We start from the raw sequence: 26,281 nt of genomic DNA on the forward strand, positions 1-26,281 counted from the left end.
GTCAGCATCTCGCAGTTTGTGAGTTTGAGCCCCAAGTAGGGCTCTGTGCTGACAGCTCAGAGCCTGGATGCTGCTTCCATTCTGTGTCTCCCTCTCTCTCTCTGCCCCTCGCTTGCTCACACACACTCTCTCTTTCTCTCTCTCTCCCTCAAAAATAAACATTAAAAAAATTTTTAAAAAACATTTAAACTCCCCCCCCAAAAGAAAAAAAGAGATAAAGCAAAGATGACAACAATGGTAACTGTTAAAGCTAGGTGGTATGAAAGTGTCACTATAGTATTGTTACAACTTTTCTATAAATTTGAATAATTTTCTAAGTTGAGAAAAAAATAAGTAAAAATTACTTTAATAGGAGATGTAATTACATAACGGCCAGGTTTACAGAAATAACAAATACATTTCTTGACTGAGATAGTCATATTTAAACAAGAAGACCAGGGCATTTACTGTTAAAAGTGAAGTTTTCAGGTAAATGGAAGGGTTCAAAGAAGCCTGAGGTAGAAGTAGGAACTGCAAAGAGAAAAGCTGCTACAGAGAAAGGGCAGGAATCAGTCCTGGAGAAAATTAAGACAGCAATGTCACAAAGCTAGAGAATGGAAGACTGTGTTATCAGTTTAATCTTTGAGATCAGCAACTAAATTATATTAATCTTCTCGACCTAACCCTTACCTCATGGTTTAATCTTAAAATTCTCTTTTGTACTTTAGACAAAAGTCATGTGCAATGACAATTTATGTCATCGGTCGTCAGGGTCAAATACAGCCCATACTGCCCCAAGTCTAAGGCTGAGGTTATACAAATTACTAGATTAATCATTTTCCTGTGAATTTGTAATGGTCAATTGTGGAACCACCACTGGGATTTCTAAGTATGGTGATTTTAGTCATCTTAATAATGGAGCTGATTGACTACAGAATCCTATCAGTCACCAGGCCACCAGCTTTTATTACTACATGGAAAAATGAGTCAATTGAAAAAAGATTAATTCAGCCAGACCATGTAAACACTGTTAACTGCTTGTTTGGAATTACACCCTTGTCATCAGACAAGAAAATACACTGGTTACAGTAACAAAGGGGTTCCATTATAACTGCCTCTTAAATTTAAATGGTAAAGATTCAATACGTGTCTAAGCCATTGCCTATAGGTAGGTAGTTAACTGTGGCCTCAGACTCAAAACCTCACTTCAGAGCTGTTTTTACTCTCATAACTTATTCAGAGTGGGTACAGAGATGGGAAAAAGTCTAATTTTGCCTTCCAAATCTAGTCTAGCAGTATGTCTGTAAGGAAACAGAAAAACAGTGAGCCATATAATTTTACTTACTAGCTAGACAAGTTCTATCTGATCTGTGAGTCTGTTTCTTCACTTGTAAAACAGAAATAACATACCTATAAAACAGGGCTGACTTACCTGCTCTGTCTACCATAAAGGACTGATAAGGTAAAATGAATACCTTGAAGACTGTTTTCAAATAAAATAAATGAATTTAAAATATCATCTGTCTAGATTACATTTTAATTTGTTGTCTGACTATCCATATTCCACTGCACAACATGTAAGAAAAAAATCAGTAGAATTCCATTTTTCACTACCTAGCTACCTAGTGAAAACCAGGTTAGATAAAATCATCTATGCAGAACTCTTGCCAAAAATATTTACTCGAATCTAGTGAAACAATTAGTCAAAAACAGATTTAGGGACTAGCCTGGATTTTTACAAAATGTCAATATAGTAAAAGACAAAAAAAGAAAAAAGAGGCAATGAGTGATGGGTCCAATTTAGGTAAAAAGGAAACAATCAAAAGACCTGGTGACCAGCTGTAGTTTGTGATCCTTGATGGGGGTCTTAGATCAAACAATAAAGAAAAATTAGAACATTTTAGGGACAATTTGCTCTCTATATATTAGATAATATTTTATCAACAGTAAATTTCATGACTGTGGTAAATAATACGGTCATGAAGGAAATGTCCTTGTTTTTAGCTGAAACATACTGAAATATTCCAGGGAAGAAATGTTATGCTGTGGGCTACTTACTTTCAAATGGTTCTGAAAAAATTCTCAAACTATGTGAAGAGAAAGCAAATATGGCAACATATTAACAACAGCCAAAGACTCTAGGTGAAAAGTATATAGGTGTTTGTTATTCTATTCTTTCAACTTTTCTGCACATCTGCAATTTTCAAAAGACCAGGCAAAAGTGGACACTGCATAAACAAGACAAGACAAAACAAAACATTGGCAAGTAATGAAAAAATATATCAATTTTCCAATAAAAAATATACTTTTCACAAACCAACCTAATTACCTAAACTAAAATAAATTCACCATGTTTTAATATTGAGCTATATTATTTAAGAGCAACACTAATCTTTCTAAAACACAACACAGATCAATTAAGTGGACCTTAATGTAAAAGGTCTCACTGAAGAAGTTCCTTTAAGAAAAAGCAGTATAATTTCTAAAAGCAGGATAGAAATGGACTAAATGTCATTATTGGAAATGATCACAGAAATTAACTCAAGTCTTTATAGATTAGTAAAACAGTATCCACATGTTTTTCAAGACATACAACTTTATGTTTTTCCAAAAGATAATTTCAAGTCAAGCAGAACATGTACAGTTAACAGATGTGATGGCTCATATTTTACCAGATACTTCAATTCAACCACTCCAAAAGCAAAAACAAGCAAAGTAAAACAACTAGAAACAAGTAAGTATAGACTATGGACAGAAAACATGATACTCTGCTCTAGAAATGCCAAGAAGTGTTCTAGAGTAGGAATGCCAAAAGGGGAGGAACCCTCTAATAAACACTAGATTTAGGTAACAGGTGAAGATAACTTTAAGATCATGTGATAAGTGTGTGTGTGTGTGTGTGTGTGTGTGTGTGTGAGAGAGAGAGAGAGAGGGGGGAGGGGAGGGGGAGAGAGAGAATCAGGCTTTCCTTTTCTGACAGAAGGTTGGACAACTGCCCATCAATCCCCTAAGAAATCAGGAAGTACACCCGGGAATATCTTTTTATGGGTTCATTTGAATACTAACTTTCTAGGAAAACCATCACTGTAACATGAGCTGTCAGTTTATGTTTACATTATCTCTTAAATAAATTCATGAAAAATTTAAATATCCTGTTAATGTGGAGTTACATTCTCTGCTTTAAAATCTATTTACTGGTATAGATTTCCAATTACTATGTTTTCTTAGGAAATATACAGTATTTCCTTTACTGGATAAGCTCTGTAATAGAAGAAAAAGAGAAGATTAATTTATCTTTATGAACTAACCTATTTTCAGCAGTCCTTCCCTTTCCTTCATAAGGTGGCAATAATGTGAATTGTATGGAAAAGAACAAACTATAAAATGTTATGTCTTTATTTTCAAAACAGCGTTTTATTTACCTTGTTAATGGACACTACCAAAGTTGGCTCCACTTTGGCTTCAATTTCTTCTGGTGTATAAAAACAATAGAGTTTACCCCCTCTTAAAACACAGTACAGCCTTCTCCAACTAATCAGGCTTTCTACCATTTGCTGAAAAAAAATTCAAGAAGCCATCAACCTTAATCATTATTTATCATCTTAACATTAAATTCAACAAAATACTTAAATTACCAAAGTTATGTTAGTTTAAAAAAATTTTTTTTAATGTGATAGAGTTACCCATTAATTTAATGTACAATAAGTCAATAGTCCAAAATGAAAGAGTAAGTTAATATCACAGAAGAAAGGTTTGGAATTCTCAAAAGCATTAAGCAAATGGAGGTAATGATTACCACATAACTTTTACACATATAGGATCATAAATCAATGCAGTTTTAGAAAAGCTAGTCTATTAAAAATTAGTGCTTCAAATTCCACAGCAATCCATCTAATAACTCAAAAAAATTATAAAAATAACTCAATACTCAAAATATAATTTTCCCTTACTGTTCTCAGAATACTGGAAAATGTTGACCACCCTGTAAGAATGCAAATTTTCTTTCCTCTTAATGGAATCTTTTTTAAAAAGGTATTGATTCACTGAAGCCCGTAATTAATTATTTACTGCATGTAAATAACTGTGGTTGTAAATAAATCAGGAGTAGGTGCCACAGAAGCAACTTTGGAAGCCCAGAGGCCTTAAGTGTGCCAAAAGCTGTCTGCCAGGAAGGCCTTCTCTGAAAGGTGGGGAACAGCCCTAATCTGCTTCCACGAGGGGTCCCTGCTGCTGATTGTCCTGCTACGGCCATTATGAAGCAGAGGGACCTGGAAGTGGCTCCTTAGCCATCAAGCCTGCATTAGACCCCTCCCCTTCCCACCTTCTCACCCCCATTCTATGCCTAACATTGGGAAAATGGCCATTTAAAGGAACACTTTAAAAATAATACTTTTCATTATCAGAAGACCAAACTGCCAGTATATTAAGATCTAGACTGTAGCTATAATTGTAGGATATTCAAAGTCCTCCAACCTGCTGATGTAGAAATCCTGCAAATGCATCCTTAGCCACGCATGCTGGCTGGGCAACTAGGCGGCAGCACATGTTGCCATATAAGGGAAGCCAAAATGAAGACTCCTCTAGTTAAACAAGATAGAAAAAAAAGCAAGTTACAAACGTGTATTTAAGGTCATTATACATTTTCATTTTTTTTCTATTTTGCAATTTTTTTTGCTGTGTATAAGAACATATGTAAAGGCTCATCATACTCAAACAGCGATGCCACTGTTAACGAAAAAATCAAATATGAGAAAATAGGACAGGATGATGTTAAACTGATAATGCTTTTACCCAAAACAGACGTGGAGCTTTTAGTCTCTTGATCTCTGGTTTGATCTTAAAGTATTTAACCAATGAAGGTAGTTCAGGGCATATAAGTAAACTCATTTAAAATAAAAAACATTCTAATAAAATGATTTTTATATGTCAAATTCTACTTCGTGTTCTGATTTTCATTGTAGTATCTAATAAAGTGATCTGAACATAACATTTCAGAGGACAATTTCAAGATAATGCTTGTATAAGCCTCTTGGCCCTTCTTCTTTCCCTTCCCTTACTGCACAATTCAGTTGTAAGTCACTAGGTAGAGCTCACCCCCACGGGCACCTATGCCAGGTGCTGGAGCCAGGAAGGATGGGAATGGTGAGTAGGAGAGCTGTCAAGCACCAGGCGTCAGAGCCTGAATGGGCTGAGGAAGATGGACCACGTGGGACACAGCCCATGGGGGATTTCTCCTCAGGGGGTGGCCTGGTGTGGGGAGTCAAGGCCCAAGCAGAGTGATGTCTACATGGTGTGGCTGCCCAATGTGAGGAGTCAGAATGCAAAGAGTAAGGAGAGTGTGCATATTTGGCAGGTGACTCAGCCATGGCAGTTGGAGTCTGAGAGCAGCAAGGTCACATTCAGTGACCCAGAAAAGTGTGTCAGAGCCCAGTGAGGGGTGCATCTGAGAACAGAGGCAGTGGGCATGGGGTGTCAGAGCACAGGCCAGCTGAGGAGGGTGTCCACTTGAGGTAAGGGAGAGGGCAGCCAGGCAGGGGAACTTTAAGCCTGGGGTGGCCAGGCCTGTGTGAGCCTCAGCAAGGTAAGGAGAGTCTACACGGGGCAAGAGGCAGCCTAGAATGAGGAGTCAGAGCTCCAACAAGGAGAAGAGAGTATCTATTCAAGGGAGATAAAAGAATGGTTGCTTTCAGGAAGGCTGATCAAAGAAGAAAATGCATTAAAGGTACAAAAGACAGGTTTCTTTCTGTCAGAAAAAGGAGTTACAAATGTGTAGAATGAACTCTGTGCTGTTAGATTAGAACTGGATGCACTGGTATGGACTCATGATTTCCAACATACAGAGATTAGGAAATACAGGACAAAACACATAAGCATGTGTATGGCTGTGTCCACTGAGAGCGCCCGTGGAAAGCCACACTCTAACAGTACCACTCTAATATATCTAGAGACCAGCTCATGTCTTCTAAATATTATTTCCATTACAAAGAACCAGCATTCCTTGGAGAAATGACCGATTCCATGACTGGGGCAAGGAAAGTACAGGATGAACCTGAAATACCTTGTTATGCCATAAAGCAAGGAAGTACTCATGATGAGAACACTGTCAAAAAGACAACAGAACCCTTCTTGAATGTGTTCCCATTGGCCAGATTGGAGACAACTTGAACCTTAAAACAAGCAATGATATTGACAGATTATGATGCACTGAATAAAACAGGAAAACATGAGTCCATATTGATATAAACAAATGAATAAATTGAAAGACCAGTAAGACATACACTTACATAGTTTCAAGCCACCGCCCTCTTCCACACAAAATACATATTAAAAGTTCTTTCAAAGGGGAAACAAAAGAGCAACTTTACAGTAGAGAAGCTGGGCGGACACCACACTAATCAAGTGATCAAAGTAAAAATTATCAGTATTGAGATGAATCAAAATTACATGCCACTTGACAGAACTCAGTAAGAACTCAGTATCATTTCTGTGATATTCCTGCCAAAGATGCATATCCTAAGTCTTATCCCAAGAAAACATCAGACAACCCTAAATTTAGGGACCTTCTTCAAAGTAACTGACTATGATGTTTAAAAATATCAAGGTTATTGGGCTGCCTGGGGGCTCAGTTGGCTAAGCATCTGACTCTTGATTTCGGCTCAAGTCCTGATGTTGTGGTTCATGGGTTCAAGCCCCATGTCAGGCTCTGCACTGACAGCATGGAGCCTGCTTGGGATTCTCTCTCTCTCTTTCTCTGCCCCTCCTCTGCTCTTTTTATCTCTCTCCAAATAAATAAATAAACATTACATAAAGTTTTTTTTAAATGTCAATGTTATGAATGCCAAGAAAAGACAGAAGAAATGGTCCAGTTTGAAAGAAACTAAAAGAAGCGTGATAATTAAATGCAATGAATGATTCTGCACTGGATCCTTCTGTCATAAAAGACATTATTGGGACAAGGAGCAATACTTTATTTAATAGAGTTTGATGATTAAATGGTAGTAATGTATTAATATTCATTTACTGACTTGGAATAGTGGTAGTGATGTAACCAATGTCTTATTAGTAGGAAATATATAATAACATATTTGGAGGCAGTGGAGAATCACGTAAACTTGTTCTCATAAATTCTTTTGGGAAAAAGATCTTGACATTTAACTTGTAACTTTTCTGTAAGTTTGCAATTGTTTAAAAAAGTTCTTTCAAAAAACATTAAGATATTCCCTTAATGTAGTGTGTAGATAGACATACAGCCTTCACATCTGCATGGAAAGAAAGCATTGTGTAATTGATTCCCAATATGTGGCCCTTTGCCCACAATGGACCACACAAAACTGATTTTCAAAGTTTTCAGTGCATCCCTGTTGGTAGTGCCTATAAAATTGCTAGCCATTGGTTGTTACGATTTTTGACCCCAAAGTCAATAATCTGGAAACTCTGGAAAATAACTCTGGAAAATGAAACATTTTTTGGTAAAAGTACAATTATATACAAATGCCATGCCAAGGTTTGGTACATCAGTTACATGAAAAAGATGTGCCTAAATAAAGTACACAAAGGAAAACAAAAAAGTTTTTAACAACCTACCTGCTCATTATTAAGAATAGAGCACAACAAATTGTCTGGGACTATTCAAATCTTTTTTACTAATATCTTGGTAAAGCTGCTACCTTTCAGAAATAAAGGGTTTGACCTTGGAAAAATAAATGCATAAATAGAACACAGGCAATGATTCCAAAACACAGGCATAAATAAATAGATATAGGAGAAACTCCTTTTCTAAAATAGGCAGGAAATGAAATAAAAATTCGATAAAAGCAGGCATCTGAGTAAAACATCTGAAATCAACTTTGTGATTTATGAATTTAAACTTTGAAAGCAAATTTCTTTATGTAGCAATCTTAGATTTATGGATGGCTTATGTTCTAAATATCTGTAGGCTAGTTATTTTTAAGTTAGGATACACTTTGTTAAAAAATAGAACCATAAATGATGATTAGCTTTTCATACGAGTTCATAAAGTTTGTTCCATCACTAATGTATCCTGGAAAGTACCACTCGTAACAAATGTGCTTCTCCAGTAAAAGAAGTTTAGATTTCATAGCATGCAGAGAAAAATAATTTCCTCCTGACTATGGTCCTTGGAAAGCAATATTGGATGTAGAATTCCTTTTTCTGCAGACCCCTTGCCATATACTCTGCAATCACCTATCCCTTCTGACCAGGGTCTCTTCACAGCTGAGGACCACCATGGATGAAGTGCAGAGTCACAGCTTCTTCTCTCTACTTCTGACAGGAAACATGGCATCCATCTAGTCACTTAACCCAGCTGAGGACCAAGTCTTCATGTTTAAAAATACTGCCCATCTTCAGAAGGAGGGCTGTTGTGAAAATCAAATAATGTGGAAATGGCATCTATCATTGTGTCTGTCACATAGCAGCTTCCTGTTATTTCATATCCAGGGCAGTCTCACTCCCCAGACCACGCCCTTTCCATTTTCAGTGCTGCCTCCATCCCTGCACAAATTATCTAATCCAAATGCTTAATTCTTCTTTTCTAACCAAAGGCGACATTAGGACAAAATGAAATGAAACAGGAAGTGAAAAAGCAATTTAACTTTTCACTACTTAAAGATTTTATCTAATTCATTTATATTTTCAAATGGAGAACAAAATGGTGTTTAAAAATGACAGCAACAACAAAAACAAAACACAGGCAAGGGAAAGAATCCAGATAACATCTTAGTTCCCCGTGAGTCAATCTTCACAATGTGGTTTCATTGTTTCATAAAAAGAATAAAAATTTCTTGATGATGAAGATACCATTTTAGCTTTTCCTTTCAATTATCAAGAATAATAAAACTGAGTTATAAATTTTAGAAAATATAGTTATTTCCTCTTGATTTTACAGACACTGACATAACTTTATTCAGGAAAACCCAATGTATTAACATAGATTTATATTAATGAATAAATTTGAGGGTGGCTTTTTTTCAGTATAAAATTGTTTCCTTTAAATTAGAATATTTCTTCTTTTTCCAAATAGGATTGATTTACAAGATTTTAATTCATACACATTCTAGGAATATACCTCCTATGAAGAGTTAGGCATATGGGTTATTGTTTCTTTAACTTTCTTCTGTGGAGTCCACAAACTCCAGTGCCCACAGTTTTGGGTGTTACTGTTTTAAGCGCAGTCTCAGACTTCTCACAGTGTGTGAGTCTGTATTGCATTTCTCTAAAAAAGAGCCATACCACACAGTGCCCATGCTGATCTACCCATGAGTATTTTATTGAACAAGAGTCTAGTAATATCTTACAGAACACTGAAGACAACTGAGGAATCACTGCTAAAATTAATGCTTCCTTTATGAATTGTATTCTTTTCCTCAACTTTTCGGATGATTTGGTTGAAAGAATGGGGCCTTTCATCATCAATTCCATTATTCACACATGGATAGTATTCTGAGTCTTCAGGTGCTTTAATAGTCATCATCCCTGACCAGAAAGCATAGCAGAGAGAGCACAGCCTGTCCTGGATTATTTAAAGTCTGGCTCACCCACTTCCTAGCTACATGACCTAGCATGTTATATTCTCTAGGCTGCAATTTACCCATCTGTAAAATGTAAATGACAATAAAATGAAGAACTTGTGAAGGTCACAGAACTAGACAGTGCTAGAACTAGAATATGAGTCCAAGGCTGATTGGTGCCACAGTCCACACCATTAATCACTTCATGGTAATGCTTCTTTATAGACATATCCCACAGACAACTAGGAATGAAAATTGCTTAGAAGTGTTTGTTTGTTTCTTTGGTTGTTTACTTATTTATTTATTTACATTTTATTGTGGTAAAAACACCTAACAGAAGATTTATCCTCTTAAGAGATTTTTTTAAGTTTATTTATTTATTTATTTATTTATTTAGAGAGAGCGTGTGTGCCCAAGAGCGGGGGGGGGGGGGGGGGCGGCAGAGGGAGAGGCAGAGAGAATCCCAAGCAGGCTCTGCACTGTCAGCACAGAGTCCAACGTGGCATTCGAACTCACAAACTGTGAGATCATGACCTGAGCCGAAATCAAGAGTCAGACACTCAACCAACTAAGCCAGGCACCCCGCCTCTTAATAGATTTTTAAATGCACAATACAGTATTGTTAACAATAGGCTCTACATCATACAGTAGGTCTCTAGAACCTATTCATCTTGCATAGCTGAAATTTTATACCTGTTAATTAGCAACTCCTTCTTTCCCCTGGTAACTGCCATTCTACTCTTGTGCTTCTTTGAATTTGCCTATTGTAGATACCTCATGTGAATGGAACCACGCAGTGTCTGTCCTTCTTCTACTGGCTATTCCAGTTAGTGTGATGTTGTCAAGGGGTATTCATGTTGTCACATATTGCAGAATTTCCTTCTTTTTTAAGGCTGAATAATATTTCATAGAACAGTGTCTGATACATAATAGACACTCAACATATGATGGCAATATTGATAATCAGAGAACTGACACAAATGAAATGACAATAAACTTCATCTGCTAGATTTTGTGATAAAATTGATAATGCTAATAATATTGCGGACTTCAAATCTTGGGTAAGAAGGGTAGATTGTGCAGACCAATCTTCCCACTGACAACTATTGAAAATGCTGTATCAAATATATTTAAAATTTCTTCCAAGAGCGACAAAAAGGTAACAAGACCATAAGAAATTACCAGTACAAATTTGATGAGAACCAGTGAGTTAAGTGAGCACAGATGCTGTGTTTGTCCTGAGAGCATTTGCCAATCCCAGCAAGGCTGAGGTTATGATTTAATGATCCTGCAAGATGAGGAAGCAGAACAGAAATCAAAGTCTAGGGCCTGAACTATGTAACAAGGTTAATGGGAGATCCTCCCCATGCTAGGCTGACATCCCAGAGGAACCACCGACAGGGTTCCTAGGCAGTGAACCAGAAATAAACCAGCCTTGCTGCCTAGGACTCTCAGTGCCTAGAGATGGGGATACAAGGAGTCCGGAAAAACTCAGACATGATCTTTGAATAAAGTGGGCCCCTAATGATAGTCCCTCCAGGTGCCTGCATCAATTTATTCCTGTACATAAACTTTCGATTTTAATGACAACTATATGAAGATAACCCAATATGCAAGGAATTGAGACATCATGACCTGTAGGAAAAAACAATAGAAATATACCCAGAAAGACGTTATACATCTGAATTATTAGTCACGGGCTATAAAACAGCAATGCATGCTCTTTCACCAAAAACCTAAGAAATAACATTGACAATGCATGCAGGAAACACATCATAAAGGGTAACACACAGAGAGGATAAAGTGAGGACAACTGACACGGGTTTAACAGGCATGCTGGGGGAAAAGAAAGAGAATGGAGGAGCAGAGGCTCTCTGAATGGAAAATTGAGATTTTGTCCAGAACTAATGAAAGACACCAATCAATAATTTAAAGAAGTTAGAGTTCCAAAAGCACAATAAATAAAATTAAATTATGTACCTTTATCATAATGAAACTTCAGAAAACCAAAGCTAAAAGGAAAAGAAAGCTACTGTCACAGAAGTGACACACTGACATGATTTTCAGTAGCTGGTAAAAGAAGCCAGAAGATAGTAGAATTATATCTGTAATATTCAAAAAGAAAAAAATGGGAACTACCAAAATTCTGTATCCTATAAAAATATCTTTCAAGAATGAAGCAAAAAACAGTTATCTTCAAACACAAGAACAAAGGTGTATGATATCAGTGGAACATACTAAAAGAAATTCTTAAGGATTATACTTCAAGCATAAGGAAAATGATCCCAGATGTAAGGTATTAGATACAAGTGGTGCACAGAAACTTTAGGTAAACTTAAATAAATATAAAATGTATAAAACATCTTGTGAAATTAAAAATCAAATAGAATTATAATATATAATAATAGCACACAGGTCAGAGAAATGGAGTTTCTGTTCTAAAGTCCTTGCATTGCCTAAAAAAAGGTAAAACTATCTCTTTTTTAAGTTTATTTATTTATTTTGAGAGATAGAGACAGAGACAGAGAGAGAGAGAGAGATGTAGGGCTTGATCCTGTGAACTGTGAGATCATGACCTGAGCCAAAATCAACAGTTGGACACATAATCGACTGAGCCACCCAGGCACCCTGTAAAACTATCTTTTAATTTTAGACTTTAACATATATGATTAATGGCATTTCCAGAAGTAATTTCTAAAAGATGAGAAAAAGAATTACAACTTAAGTTGGAACAAGGAAAAACTGAAATGATGAAACTATCAATCCTTAAAAAGGCAAGAAACAACAGAAAAACCATCACGAAAAAAGAAAATTGCCAACATTATTTCTTAATTATTCTAGATGTAAATGTGGCCCAATTTTTATGGTATTCACTTCCTTGCATTTATTTTTGGTTTTACCACCTATGTGTGCTTCTCTAAATAATACAATTTAGTTTTTTTCTGGTTTGAACTTTATATGGATAAAAATCACATTATGTTTTCTTAGTGACTTGGTTTTTGTTCATTCAGTATTTATATATCTTATTGCTTAAAGTATTTCATTGTATGATTATATCAGTATGTAACTTATTTAGTTATTTTTAATAGTTGTAGGGTTCTTTAGGTTTATGGTTTCTTGGATCAGTTTTAGTAAATTATATATATATATTTTTTAATTTTTTTTAATGTTTATTTATTTTTGAGAGAGACAGAGACAGAATGCGAGTGGGTTAAGGGCAGAGAGAGAAGGAGACACAGAAGCAGAGGCAGGCTCCAGGCTCTGAGCTGTCAGCACAGAGCCCGACACGGCTCGAACTCACGAGCCGCGAGATCATGACCTGAGCCGAAGTTGGACACTCAACCGACTGAGCCACCCAGCCACCCCTAACGTAAGTTTTAGCATAAAACTTAAAAAATATTGTTGTAAAAACATCTATCTCATCACTACAGAGCCACGCATCCTTACAACAATATGTACAAATAGGGTAGTACGTAATTTTATATATTCTGCTTCAGAAAATGGACAAGAATAAGTGGCCAAGTTATATTTCCAAACTACTTTACCATCACCACTCTGTATGATTCCTCATAGGTAAAATAATCTGGGAGAATGGAGAATGCTTATGCTAAATTTTATGAACCTTCCTAATTGCTTAAGTCCCTTTTTCACCTTGCTGTATTATTATTATTATTTTTTTGGCGGGGACACACTACAACTATCAATATTATCCAGAGATAACACAGTTAAGATTAATTTGGTCCTACCTTCCCCAATCCTCTGTTTCTACCAACATAAGGGTTGGCTTCCTCAAATTCAACTTTAAAAATAAGATAGGTGGGTGGGAGAGAGAGGAGGGTGGATGATGAGTATTGAGGAAGGCACCTTTTGGGATGAGCACTGGGTGTTGTATGGAAACCAATTTGACAATAAATTTCATATTAACAAAATAAAATAAAATAAAAAAATAAAAATAAAAATAAGATAGGTCTTTGCCAACTAGAAGGGTGTTGAAGTAATCAATTTCAAGTCCAAGACAAGGATTCAGAATACACAAAACCCTTTCTGTTCTCACTGAGCTAGTAGCCTCACAAACAAATCTCTGGCAAATGGCATGAGGGAAACATAACATTTTTTTCTCTTTTGGGGGAGGAGATGGACATATTAGAAAGAACCTACAGAATCATACATGCCTACATTATTTAAGCCAACATCTGCTTCAGAGGGGCATACTAAAATTAGAAATTACTACTGCCACAATGTTATCTATTGACATAACATACACAGTAAGTAAAATATAGACTGTACTCACCATTTCCATTAATGGACAGATTATGGGTCTTGAAGCTATCCTCAGCACTTTCCAAGGTCAGAGTAGTATGCGCTAGCAAATTATATTTTGTACCCCTAAGAATAGAGAGAAATAAGACATACCTTAAGTATTTTAGTATACTTTCTACTACATAAAATAGATGTTCAACAACAGAAAATAAACAACCTGACTAAAAACCATCCAAAGATCTTGAATAGACATTTCTCCAAAGAAGATATACAAATGGCCTATAAAAACATGAAAATATGCTCAAGATCATGAATTATTAGGAAAATGCAAATTAAAACCCACAATGAGATTCCACTTCACATCCATTAGGATATGTTCTATTAAAAATAACAAAACAAAACAGAAAATAGTTAAGTGTTGGGTAGAATGTAGACAAACCAGAACCTTTGTATATTCCTAATGAGAAAGTAAAAATGCTGTAGCCACTATGGAAAATGGTTCAGTGTTTCCTCAAAAAATTAGAAACAGAATTACCATATGATTTAGGAATTACACTTCTGGGTATATACCCAAAAGAACTTAAAAGTAGGGACTCAAACGGATATATGTACACCTGTATAAATAGCAGCATTACTCACAATAGCCAAATAGTAGAAGAAGGCCAACTGTCCATTCAAAGGATGAAAGAATAAACAAAATGTGATACATAGATACAATGCAATATCATTCAGCCTTAAAAAGGGAAGGAGGGGCGCCTGGGTGGCGCAGTCGGTTAAGCGTCCGACTTCAGCCAGGTCACGATCTCACGGTCCGTGAGTTCGAGCCCCGCGTCAGGCTCTGGGCTGATGGCTCAGAGCCTGGAGCCTGTTTCCGTTCTGTGTCTCCCTCTCTCTCTGTCCCTCCCCCGTTCATGCTCTGTCTCTCTCTGTCCCAAAAATAAATAAAAAAGTTGAAAAAAAAAAAATTAAAAAAAAAAAAAAAAAAAAAAAAAAAGGGAAGGAAATTCTGACACATTCTACAACATGGATTAACCTTGAAGACATTATGCTAAGTGAAATAAGCCAATCACAAAAGGACAAATACTGCTTGATTCCACATCTAAAGCCCATAGAACAGGCCAATTCATAGAAACATAAAAGTAGAGGTGGAGGTTGACAGTGGCTGGATGGAGGGGGGATCAGGGTGTGATTGTTTATTGCGTATAGAATTTCAGTTTGGAAAGGTAAAAAGTTCTGGAGATGGATGGTGGGATGGTTGTACAACATTGTGAACACACTTAATGCCATTGAACTACACACTTAAAAATGGTTAAAATGGTAAATTTTGTGCTATATATATTTAACCACGATAAAAAATGTAAAATATATTTAGATGTTATAGATGATAGATTATAAACATAAATGAATTATCAACTTGGCATGTTTATCTCTTTATGCTATTTTATCTTATGAAAACCTTCAAGTTATTTGGTTTAACTCACTAATGTTTCTCTGGAAGATCTCCATTCATTCAAAAATATGAACTGAATACCTAATATGTGCCAAGTCCTATGCAAGGTGATGGGACACTAATGACAAACAGGACTCAGTATTACATTCTGATGCAAGGGGGAGGGAAAAAAAGAATAAGCAGAGGGATAAATAAGACATTGGCATTTGTAAGTTATAATGCAACTTTTTCTATGAAACGAAGGGGTAAGAAAACTGAGGGGTCTGTTAAGAAGGAGAAGCAGGAAAGGACTCTCTAAGGGGTAATGGTTATAACCTCATAAAATGATGGATCCAGGCTAAGAATGTGGGAAAACATTCCAAACAGAGAGGGCTGAAAGAAGAGCAGTGTGGCTGAAGCATAAGGAGCCTGCAGGAAACACCACCCTACTTGACCCAAGGTCAGAGGTACAGGCAAGGATTAGATCCCTGGGACTTTGCTGTGAGGCTTGGAGGAAGGGCGGATTTGATTCCAAGTAGAATAGGAAGTCACTGGAGAAGGTTAAGAAGAAGGGAGTGATGGGATCGGATTGGCATTTACTTCCTGGAGTTTACCAACTTCAAAGATTTGGGGTTTTCACCCATCATATGGGAAAATGGAGGACTTCATTACCAATTCCATTTTTTTTCCATTATAGTTCCCTTTACGCTACTTGTGTTAAAATAGCACTCTTGCCAAAGTATCTAAAAATTCTGATCCTAAATTTCATATCCTGGTACCTTGTGGTGATAAAAAGTGAATTTTTATTCAATAATTATATTTTCTGTGCTAGCAATCTTATTTCAAGACTTCTCTTAACTTTATTATTTATTTTCCAAAACAGCAAAACCTCAACATTCAAAACACAGCATGTTAAAATGAGACAGACAGACAGACAGAAATGTACACAAACTTCATAGAAGAGAAACTTCTGATGGGAATTTTTACTGTATCAGGTGATATGTTTCATAAACCTTCTTCATCTCTTACTAAATCTTTAATAGAATCTCTACTACAGAGAAAAAGTATGTATACATGTAGGTGTGTAAAGCATACCCCAAGAACGTTACTCCCTTGGAGAAGAGCTCTTGGTTTATTTTTTCTCCAGTTTTATTGAGAAATAATTGAAATACTTTACTAAGTACAGCATGGCGGCTTGATTTATCTTTATTTTTAATATACAACCACCAAAGACTAGAAATATCTCTCAATATCCAATGTCTTTTGTCAGTGTTTATAAAAGAAAATTTATGTTTCTGTCTCTAAAACTCAACAAAAATTTTTTAATGAAACGACACAGGACTACAATTTCAAGGTACATTCTGAATACAATTGGTATGATGTCAGACTCATATGGAAACTCCTGGAAAAGTTCACTAAGCACCAAAAAATCTCCACTGTTGCAAGAGCTAAATGGCACCAGCCTCGTACTCAGTGTGGGCCATTCTCTACTATTACCCACTTAGCCTGGGTTTCTAGTCTTCCATAGTTAGCTCTTATTTCTCCCTAGTGTTACACAATGAGTTCCCCCCCACCAAAAAAGTTGAGAAAGTATTAAAGAAAACTGGAAAGCATTTGAGAAGAGCAGTTACAACGGAAGAGCAAACATTACTATGCACAAATGGCCTACTAACAATCCCTAATTGTCTGGTGATCAGGGTCCAATATATTAAGCATTATCTCAATGTGGTAATTTGTCACTGATATAGAAGGTTTACAGAACTGCATTTTAATGACTCCCACCTAGAATAGAGGGAAATAGACTCCCCAGTAGCATTTGAGTGCAGTGTGTTATCTTCAGGAACAGTTGTCAGTAAGTAGGTACGTGATGAGAGAGAGAGATGCCAGGTGTGACTGGCAAACATGCCCAGAGTGGCTGGAGTAGTGAAGGAGGAGAGGTGATGTCCAAAAGGTAAGTAGGGGGCGGACACTGTACATGACAGTGCTTTGTACGGCGTCAGAAGGACACTGGATTTTATTCTGAGTGAGATGGGAAGCAAATGGTAGGTTTTGAGCAGAGGCATGTGCTATGATCTGACTTGCATTTTGAAATGATCCCTCTGGCTGCTATGTGGAGAACGTACCACAAGGGCCAACAGTGAAAATGGGAATGCCAACTAGAAAGCTTCTGCAATGGGCCTGATGGGAGGTCAAAAGAGCTGATGCAGGCCTGGAATAGGATGGTAGCGGGTGAGCTGGTGAGACGTGGCAATATTCTTGACATATTCTTAAAGCTGACCCAATGTGGACATGGGATGTGAAAGAAAAAAAGAGCTGAAAACACTTGCAAGGCTTTGGGCCCGAGGACAAAACTGGAACTGTTGGAAACTGCAGTGAGGCTGACTGAGAGAAGACCAGACAAGTAAGAGTTGAGTTGTGGATGAGTCAAGTTTAAAATAGTTTTAGATATCTAGATGGGCTACAAGGTAGGCAGCTGGCTATACAAATCTGGAGTTAGGAGGGAAAAAGGTATTGAAGAATTAAACTTGGGAGTTACCAGTATACAAATGCAATTTAATTAAAGTTAGAAAGTCAAGTGAAGTCCAAGGACTGAATACTGAGACACAGTTCATAATTTCAGATTAAGTTGAAGAGCAATGAACAAAGGAGACAGGTGAGGAACAGTCACAGGTGGAAGAAAAACCAGGGAAATGGTATCCTGGAAGGCAAGTTAACAGAGGTAACATGATGAAAATGGACTACAGTGTCTAAGGGAGAGTAAGAGGTGAAGAAGTGGAGATAAGGTATATAGAAAACTCTTTTCTGTAAAGGATAGCTATGAAATGTGGCAGTAGGTATATGTTTGTAGCAATGATGCAGTAAAAGAAAAATTGATAATGTGGGGGAGCGGGGTACGTGTGCAGGACCTGACTTCTGAGTGGCTCAGAAGATGGGATCTAGTGTGCAAGAAGGCGGCCTTAGATGAGGGAAAGAATTCCCAAGGAAGGAAAGCAGCAAATAAAGACACAGATGCAGAGAGGCTGGTAGATTTGGCAGATGAAGGACATGCAAGTTCTCTCCTGATTGTTTCAGCAGAGTCAGTGACATGTGAGACAAAGTCATCAGCTTTGAATGAGCAGAGAGGAAGGGAATCGGAGGCTTCGGAAGAGAGAGCAATGTGATGGGATATACTTCCCCTGAAGAGAGGCAAAGTGGAAAGGCATGGAAACTTAGTAGGATTGCTCAGTCATACTGAGAACTCACCTAAAGTTACTGATCATGTGTCTAAAGTGATACCAGCCCCTTGGACTGTTTTTCTCCAGCTTCCTCATCTATTTCTCATGAACGCAGCTGCAGAGGATCTAAAAGGAGATTCAACCAAGGCTGGAGTTTTTCCAAGGTAAGTATGACATAAGGAGAAAAAGGCTAAGAAAAAATAAAGTGGTAAATCATGGAGTCTACTTTAAGTTCAAGGCAGAGCACTGAAGGGAACAAGCTGGAAATGTGGGAGGTGGATGCAGCAAGATACTTGCTATGAAGATCACAGAGCATATACAATTATTAATAACAACAAGTAACATAGTAACAACAATGGGGTGGACGACTGAAACAGGCAAAAGGACAAGATCACTGCAGGCAGGAGGTCATAGGACTGAGAGGTCAAGGTATTAGATGGATAGTCTACATGTCATTTTAAGTCCATCAGGAGAAACATCTGAAATAGTGGGAGGCAGGGAGAGGGAGAGAAAGAGATGAAGATACTTTTTGGGTTTATTTTTCAGAGTGACATTGTAATTTATTCTTACTAACCACTGAAAACATTTGAGTATTCTTCACCTGAGGAACAGCATCATTTCAATACATTGTATAATACAAAATGCTAGTGCTATGAGTGTGCACAGGAAGCAGCTGGGTTATAGGCTGCGCACCTGCACCAGGGCCCTGGAGAGGCAGGAAGCTCAGAAAGCAACCTGTGTGGCAGAGTAGGCTGAAATTATGTGATCACCCAAGTATACGTTTATATTTTTTCTCAGGCCTTAAGAAATAATTGTAACTAAGACAACTTTTCCTCAACATAGAACACATCTGCCTCTATTTCCAATGAATGATGTATCTGAAAATAACAATATGAGAAAGATTGTTGACAACTTCTAAGTCTGGTTAAATAAACTAAGAGCCAACTGCTAGATAATGTGGTCATTAAAATGATTATGTGAAGACTCTGTAATGAGCACAGAAAAAGAGCCAAATGTGTAATTATGAATATCTAAGTATCTCCCAAAGCTAGGTATTTAAAAACCTGAAAATTATCAGTTCAAAATTATAAAAAGTATTTGATTTAGAGTGGTGTGTGAATAACTTTTTTCTCTTCTAGATTCTATTTGATCGTTTTTATAATCAAATAATAAATGTGGTAGTACGTTGGAAATCTCCCATAAAAATCAGAGACATGTGAAGAATTATAATAGCACATAGGTACAACCTAAGGCATTTTGACAAGCAATATCTTTCTAAAGATTCACAGTAACTACTCGAGGTAGGCAGGGCAGATAGTTTGGTCCATATTTTCAAATAAAGAAACTGAAGCTCAGAGAATATCACTGATTTGCCTATACCTAGCAAGTAGTATAATGGAAAGAGAACCCCACTATACTACACTTACTACCTTTATACTTCATTAAGAAATGGTTTAAAATTTTGGTACTTTTTCTGTTAAAACAGATACAAGCGACTATATTTCACCACTGCAAGAATTTTGAGTGCAGGGAGCATGACTCATTGACCTTGGAATCCAATGTGCTATATGATATAACTGCTGAATAATCATTTCTAAGATGAGTAAATGAAGAAATTACACCCAATAGCTGAGTACTCCTTAATTATGTTTGAACTCTGCATTGTCTTTCAAATGACCAAAACATTAACATCATTGTTCCTCAAAACATAAATAATCCATTTATTCTGGACAAGTGTTAAGATACTTGTTTTACAACTTCAATTTAATTTAAAATGTAGTATAGTGGCTTATTTTTTTAAGTTAATACACCTTTTTGTCAAGTAAATAATCACTCTCAATTTTACCAGTTTTCACAAAATGATTGTTTAAAATGATGTATATTTATACAGTGACGAATAATGTTCGAAATAGTTCTCAAGGGGCATAAAATAGTGAACTCAGCTATTAGAGACACTGGGAAAATCCAGCTAAAGGAATTTCAGTAAGTGAGATTCCACAAATAAAATGAATAAATGAATCACATCAGGGAGCATGCTAAAAATTACCAAAAATGTTCACTGTCTTCTTTCAGATCAAACAATACTTTATGATGATATTTCAAGTTACTTCATTTTTAAACCATGACTAATTACAACGCCAATGCTTCCAAAACCAACAATGATCTCACTTTTAAAACATTCCTGTCAGGATAACATTTTCTTACTAAAACATTACACTCATTCCTTTTAGCCAACCCTAATATTGAGTTCCCAACAGTTTAATCAGCTACATTTTTTAATCAAATAAACCAATTGTTATAACATTTATGGCGGGGGGTGGGGGGGGGGAGATTGGTTCAAAAATGCTATGAAAAAATAAATGACTAGTCTAAATGGTAGTCTAAAAACGCAAAAAGAACAGCTATATTTGGTGGTTATATGCCATATTACTAGAGAAGATCTATACAGCCCAAATTTGATCTTTTATGTCCATTTTGGTTAAAAATTAATAGCCATATTGGGAATCTTCTCATTGAACCAGATTACTATTAAAGAAACAAAACTGATTCCTTTATACATTCTGATCACTAGTGCTAGTCTCAAACTCCTATATGGTGCTCACACGGTCAGTTAAGGAATTATCACTTAAGAGTGGTCCTAGGCTATGACTTTAACTAGTATACTCTGGATTCACATCAGAAACTCAGTAGAATACAGGTATTAGCAGAACATGAGTCAGTGAAATGTAAAAGATTTTACTTTGTCTTTGACCAACTTTAATTGGTATAAATAAGCAAATGGCATGCAAGTTACATGGGAGCATGTTCACAAAGAAAATTAGTGTTTGGATTCAGGTATAAAACAAGTAAAATAACAAATCTAGTAGGAGAATGAACACTTCAAGACAAATAATGTCAGTCACTATTTTAAAAGAACTTAACACCAATCACTCTCAAAACTTCTGCCAGACTTCAAAGAAAAATAGAGGTTAAATGCAAGGTCTAATATCACTTAGGTCATCTTCCATGAAATTATAAACAATGGTTTTAAATTTGAAAGTATCTGCTTACATTTTATAATCCTATGTTGTTTTTAAACTGCAATGCTTCAGCATAAGTTTGAAGAAAATAATTCAGAAAAAGCACTAGTCTCACAACAGTAAAAATAATAATAATGGAAAGAGCTACAATTCTTAAATGTTTACTATATTTTTATTTTTTTCAATCATTAATTTTTGAGGAACCTCCATACTGTTTTCCATAATGGTTGCACCAATTTACATTCTCACCAACAGTGCACCAGGGTCCCCATTTTCTCACCAATAGTTATTTCTTATCTTTTTTGATAACAGCTATTCTAACAGGTATGAGGTGATATCTCATTGTGGTTTTGATATGCATTTCCCTGATGATTTTTGATGTTGAACATATTTTCATGTGCCTGTTGGCCATTCATATGTCTTCTTTGGAAAAGTGTCTATTCGATCTTCTGCCCATATTTTAATTGGATTTTTTTTTTTTTTTTTGGCTCTTAAGTTCTAACCCTTAGCAGATACATGATTTGCAAATATCTTGTCTCATTTAGTTGGCTGCCTGTTCACTTTGTTGATGATTACCCTCACTGTGTAGAAGTTTTTGAGTTTAATGTTACAATTCCACTCCTGGGTATTTATCTGAAGAAAATGAAAACAGTAATTCAAAAATGTGTATGCATCCGGATGTTCAATGTAGCGTTATTTAAAATAAGTGGGGCGCCTAGGTGGCTCAGTCGGTTAAGCGACTGACTTTGGCTCAGGTCATGATCTCATGGCTCATGAGTTTGAGCCCCACGTTGGGCTCTGTGCTGAAGCTTGGAGCCTGGAGACTGGAGCCTGCTTCAGATTTTTGTGTCTCCCTCTCTCTCTGCCCCTCCCCTGCTCGTGCTCTATCTCTGTCTCTCTCTCTCCCTGAAAAATAAATAAACATTGAAAAAATAATAATAAAAATAAAATAACCAAGATACGGAAGCAACCTAAGTGTCCATCAATGGATGAATAAAGAAGATGTTGTATATTTATATAATGGACGACTACTCAGCCATAAAAAAGAATGAAATCTTGCCCTTTGCAACAACATGGTTGAACCTTGAGGATATTATGCTAATAAGTCAGACAGAAAAAGACAAACACCATATATACCATATGACTTCACTTCTATGTAGAACTTAAAAACAAAACAAACTGATACAAGAAAACTAATAAATACAGAGAACAGACTGGTGTTTGTGAGAGGGCAGGTGTGTTGGCGAATGGGCAAAATGGGTGAAAGGGAGTCAAGAGTTACAAGCTTCCAGTTATAAATAAGTCAAAAGGATGTAATTTACAGCATGGTATCTACAGTCAATATTGTTATTATGTTAATATTTGAATTAATATTATATTTAATTAACATTGTATTAATATTTATACTATAACACATTTGTATTTGTACTATAATACATTTGTATTTAATACGTTGTATTAAATATAGTTAATACATATTAAATATTTAATACAATATAGTATTACTAAATATTACAATACTTTTTAATGACATTTTTATGAGAAAAGACTTACATCTTCTATGACTGTTTTTCAGTGGATAGGACCCATTCACTGAATCATGACATCAATTTATGATTCATAAACAGCATTTTTAAAAAACTAAATATAGAACAGAAAAGTCTGATCACGGTGTTATAAATAGGTAGGGCTAAGTACTGCCTCACGAAATCTATCTGCTTATTCTGCTGTACACTCAGTCATGAGGGTATTTCTTAGCATGGGTCTCAAGCAAAATAGACTGAAAGCTACAATGCTAGAATCCCAAAACATTTTCCATACCTGAAATATTTTGCTTTTTGTAATCATAGTAAAATTATTGACATGCTGAAGAGCCAACTCTATAGAGACATGCAAAGAAATTCTGGGAATGTAGACTGATCAACAGTTTTCTCAAGTAACAAACATAGGGGAGCCTGGGTGACTCAGGCAGTTAAGCATCTGACTCTTGATTTTGGCTCAGGTCATGATCTAATGGTCATGAGATCGAGCCCCACTTCAGGCTGGGTGCTGAGCCTAGAGTCTGCTTGGGATTCTCTCTCTCTCCCTTGCTCTCTGCCCCTCCCCCACTCATGCTCACTCACTCTCGTTCTCTCTCTAAGTAAAATAAACATTTTTTAAGAAGAAAAGAAACATAACATAAAACTGTGAAGTAATAAACACAATGTTTGAAGAAAGTATCTGAAACAAACCAGGGCTCCTTGAAGAAACCAAGTCTGGGCAGAAAAATACAAGATGAATATCGAACACCTTGTGTCAGAAAAACAAAGAAGCTATCAGAGACTAGGTTGTGTCAAAAGCTGCAGGAGTCGCTGAAGATTTCCCACTGATCAAAGATGGGACAACTTGGCTTCAAAGAGAATAACAACTGTAACAGATTGAAACACAAATATATACAACAATTCAAGAGTTCAAATAAAATCAAACACTGATTACCTCCATGGTTGCTAGGACATCAATTTATTATTCTAAAATTGGGTAAATAAAAGAATCAAGTATTTTTTTTTCTCCCTTTCCTCCATCAATTTTTTGCACTTATACCCAGAGAATTCATGAAGGAAAGTTCTTGAGAAAATTCCAAGTTTAAAAAAAAAAGGCATGATAAATTTAGAAAGTCAGCAAATTATAATCCTTAATGAAATAATCAGCAATAGCTGCTAAAACCATTAGATAAAAAATTGATAGGGAACTTTACAAAGGATGGATTAAGCTGGCAACACCTGAACCCACTGGTCAATCTGAACATAACTGTAAGTGGGACAAGTCCTCCTAACGGGAGACAGTAGGAAGTACCTATAATCAATATGATTATATTGATTCTTCAGAAAGAACCTGAATCAAATCAGTCCTCTAGATCTAACTACCAAACACAGGGGATAGAAAAAGTATTTAAAAAGACCACAAATTGGTGGACATCGTTGGAGGCATTTTGTCCATTGTTGGTATAGTCAGTGTTTTGTAGTCCATCCATTACCTCATCTTAGGATCACCTAACTCTGATCTAACTGAGCCACCAAACGATCTGTAGTCCACTTTTTGCAATAACTATCAGTATGAAAATGCCTCTTTATGGAAAGAGTGATCACATAATTCATCATTTAAATCTTGACACTTTTGTCTTGTTTTTTCAAATCTAGACACTTAAGAATGACAGGAGTACTAAAAATAATTACATATTTTTAAAAGTGTGTATGTATTGACCTACATGTTAATTTTATTAGAATGGCAGATCTATAAAGTCTGTTCACAAACGATTTTTAAAAATGAAATTATTTCTATAGAATGAAAGAAGAAAGGTATCATCATATATAAAAAATTTAATTATTTATATCTATTATCTGAACTCTAAAAATGACATATTCTTGGTATATGTTAATGTGCTTTAATCAGTTTCATAATATTCTAATATTCTGCCATTGGTATTTTTCTGATGAATATATTTTGTTCAACATGGTCTTAAGTTAAAGTTTTACATATAATTACAATCATCTTAAAGATTGCATTTTAAAATTAATAAACTTTAAAATTGTTAACACCTTTAAAAAAATAAAAAATAAAAAAATAAAAATAAAAAGACCACAAAGATGCAATTAGATAAATTCAAAATATGGGAAATTCTACAAGATCTGATTTCTTCAATAAACAATGGCAAGAAAAAAGTAGACAGGGAATAATCAAAGACTAAAAGAAACTTAATCACTCAAATGGAACATTGTAGAACTTATCTGGATCCTGATTTGCACAAATTATAAGAGGACATTTTCACAATTGGGACAATTTGAATACAGACTGGATATCAGATGATATTAAGGATTTATTTTTTATTTTGTTAGATGTGATTATGGTAATGAGGTTCTGTTATCAAGAGATAAAATATTGTTAAAAATCTGTAAGAATGATGCATGACACTCTGACATAAAGATAGTCCATTTTTGAGAAAAACATTCCAGGGGTGACTGGCTGGCTCAGTAGGCTGAGCATCCAACTCTTGATTTTGGCTCAGGCCACCATTTCAGTTTATGAAATCGAACCCTGTGTTAGACTCTGAGCTGGCAGCATGGAGCCTGCTTGGAATTCCCTCTTCTCTCTCTCTCAAAATAAATAAATAAACTTGAAAAAAAGAAAGAAAGAAAAACGTCTCTGCTTTTGTGGTAGATACTGGAATTCCAAATCACTAAAAAACACGGTTACCCAACTTCCTACTTTCAAAGGAAGATATTAAGGATACCTCAATTGGGTGAGTGTCAGTTTTGTTTCTGCTTCAGGATGTCATTTCCATTTAACATGTAAATTTCTACTCCACATACAATACTTCAAAATGTCACAAATATATAGTAATACTATGTCACTATAAATACTGTATGAAAAAACTTACGAAATAGCACAACTGTAGGACAAGCATGTTTCATGATCTTCTTGAAGCACCGAATTTCTTTTCTTCCCTGTAGCTTTACTTATAGATGTCTTCAGCTTCTTGGCTAGTTTCTTTGGTGTGTTGGTTATAGAAGATTCTTCTGTACAGCAGCTATATACTTCTACCTTTATCTGAAAGTCTGGCCCTGCTTCATTACTAAAATCAAGAGCATTCATAATGTTAGAAATTTAACTTGGTAGAAAATAAAATCGTAACACCCTTTGATGTTTTCATAACATTTGAAATCACAATTTGAAATGAGTTTATGTTAATATATGTTAATGAGGCAGAATCTCCCTGTGTTTATTTAGTATCTAAATGACCTGAGAGAGTCACTGCAACTTCCAGAGCTTCTAAAATAGGGCAAAGTTAACTCAATTCAATCTATGTATACA

General features: G+C 35.9%; 1 protein-coding gene across 3 annotated transcripts in view; it reads right to left on the reverse strand.

The window, feature by feature from the left end:
- Positions 1-26,281, reverse strand: part of RTKN2 (rhotekin 2) — a 72,052-nt gene that overhangs the window by 16,640 nt on the left and 29,131 nt on the right. For all 3 annotated transcript variants that reach the window (XM_058696448.1, XM_058696447.1, XM_058696446.1), the window contains 4 exons: positions 25,848-26,042; positions 13,801-13,895; positions 4,453-4,559; positions 3,402-3,533 (listed from right to left, as the gene is read on the reverse strand). In XM_058696448.1, coding sequence (XP_058552431.1) covers positions 3,402-3,533; positions 4,453-4,559; positions 13,801-13,895; positions 25,848-26,042 — 529 coding nt within the window. The remainder of the gene's footprint in view (positions 1-3,401; positions 3,534-4,452; positions 4,560-13,800; positions 13,896-25,847; positions 26,043-26,281) is intronic.

This window comes from Neofelis nebulosa, chromosome 13 (assembly GCF_028018385.1).
Source record: "Neofelis nebulosa isolate mNeoNeb1 chromosome 13, mNeoNeb1.pri, whole genome shotgun sequence".
NCBI classification, from domain to species: Eukaryota; Metazoa; Chordata; class Mammalia; order Carnivora; family Felidae; genus Neofelis; species Neofelis nebulosa.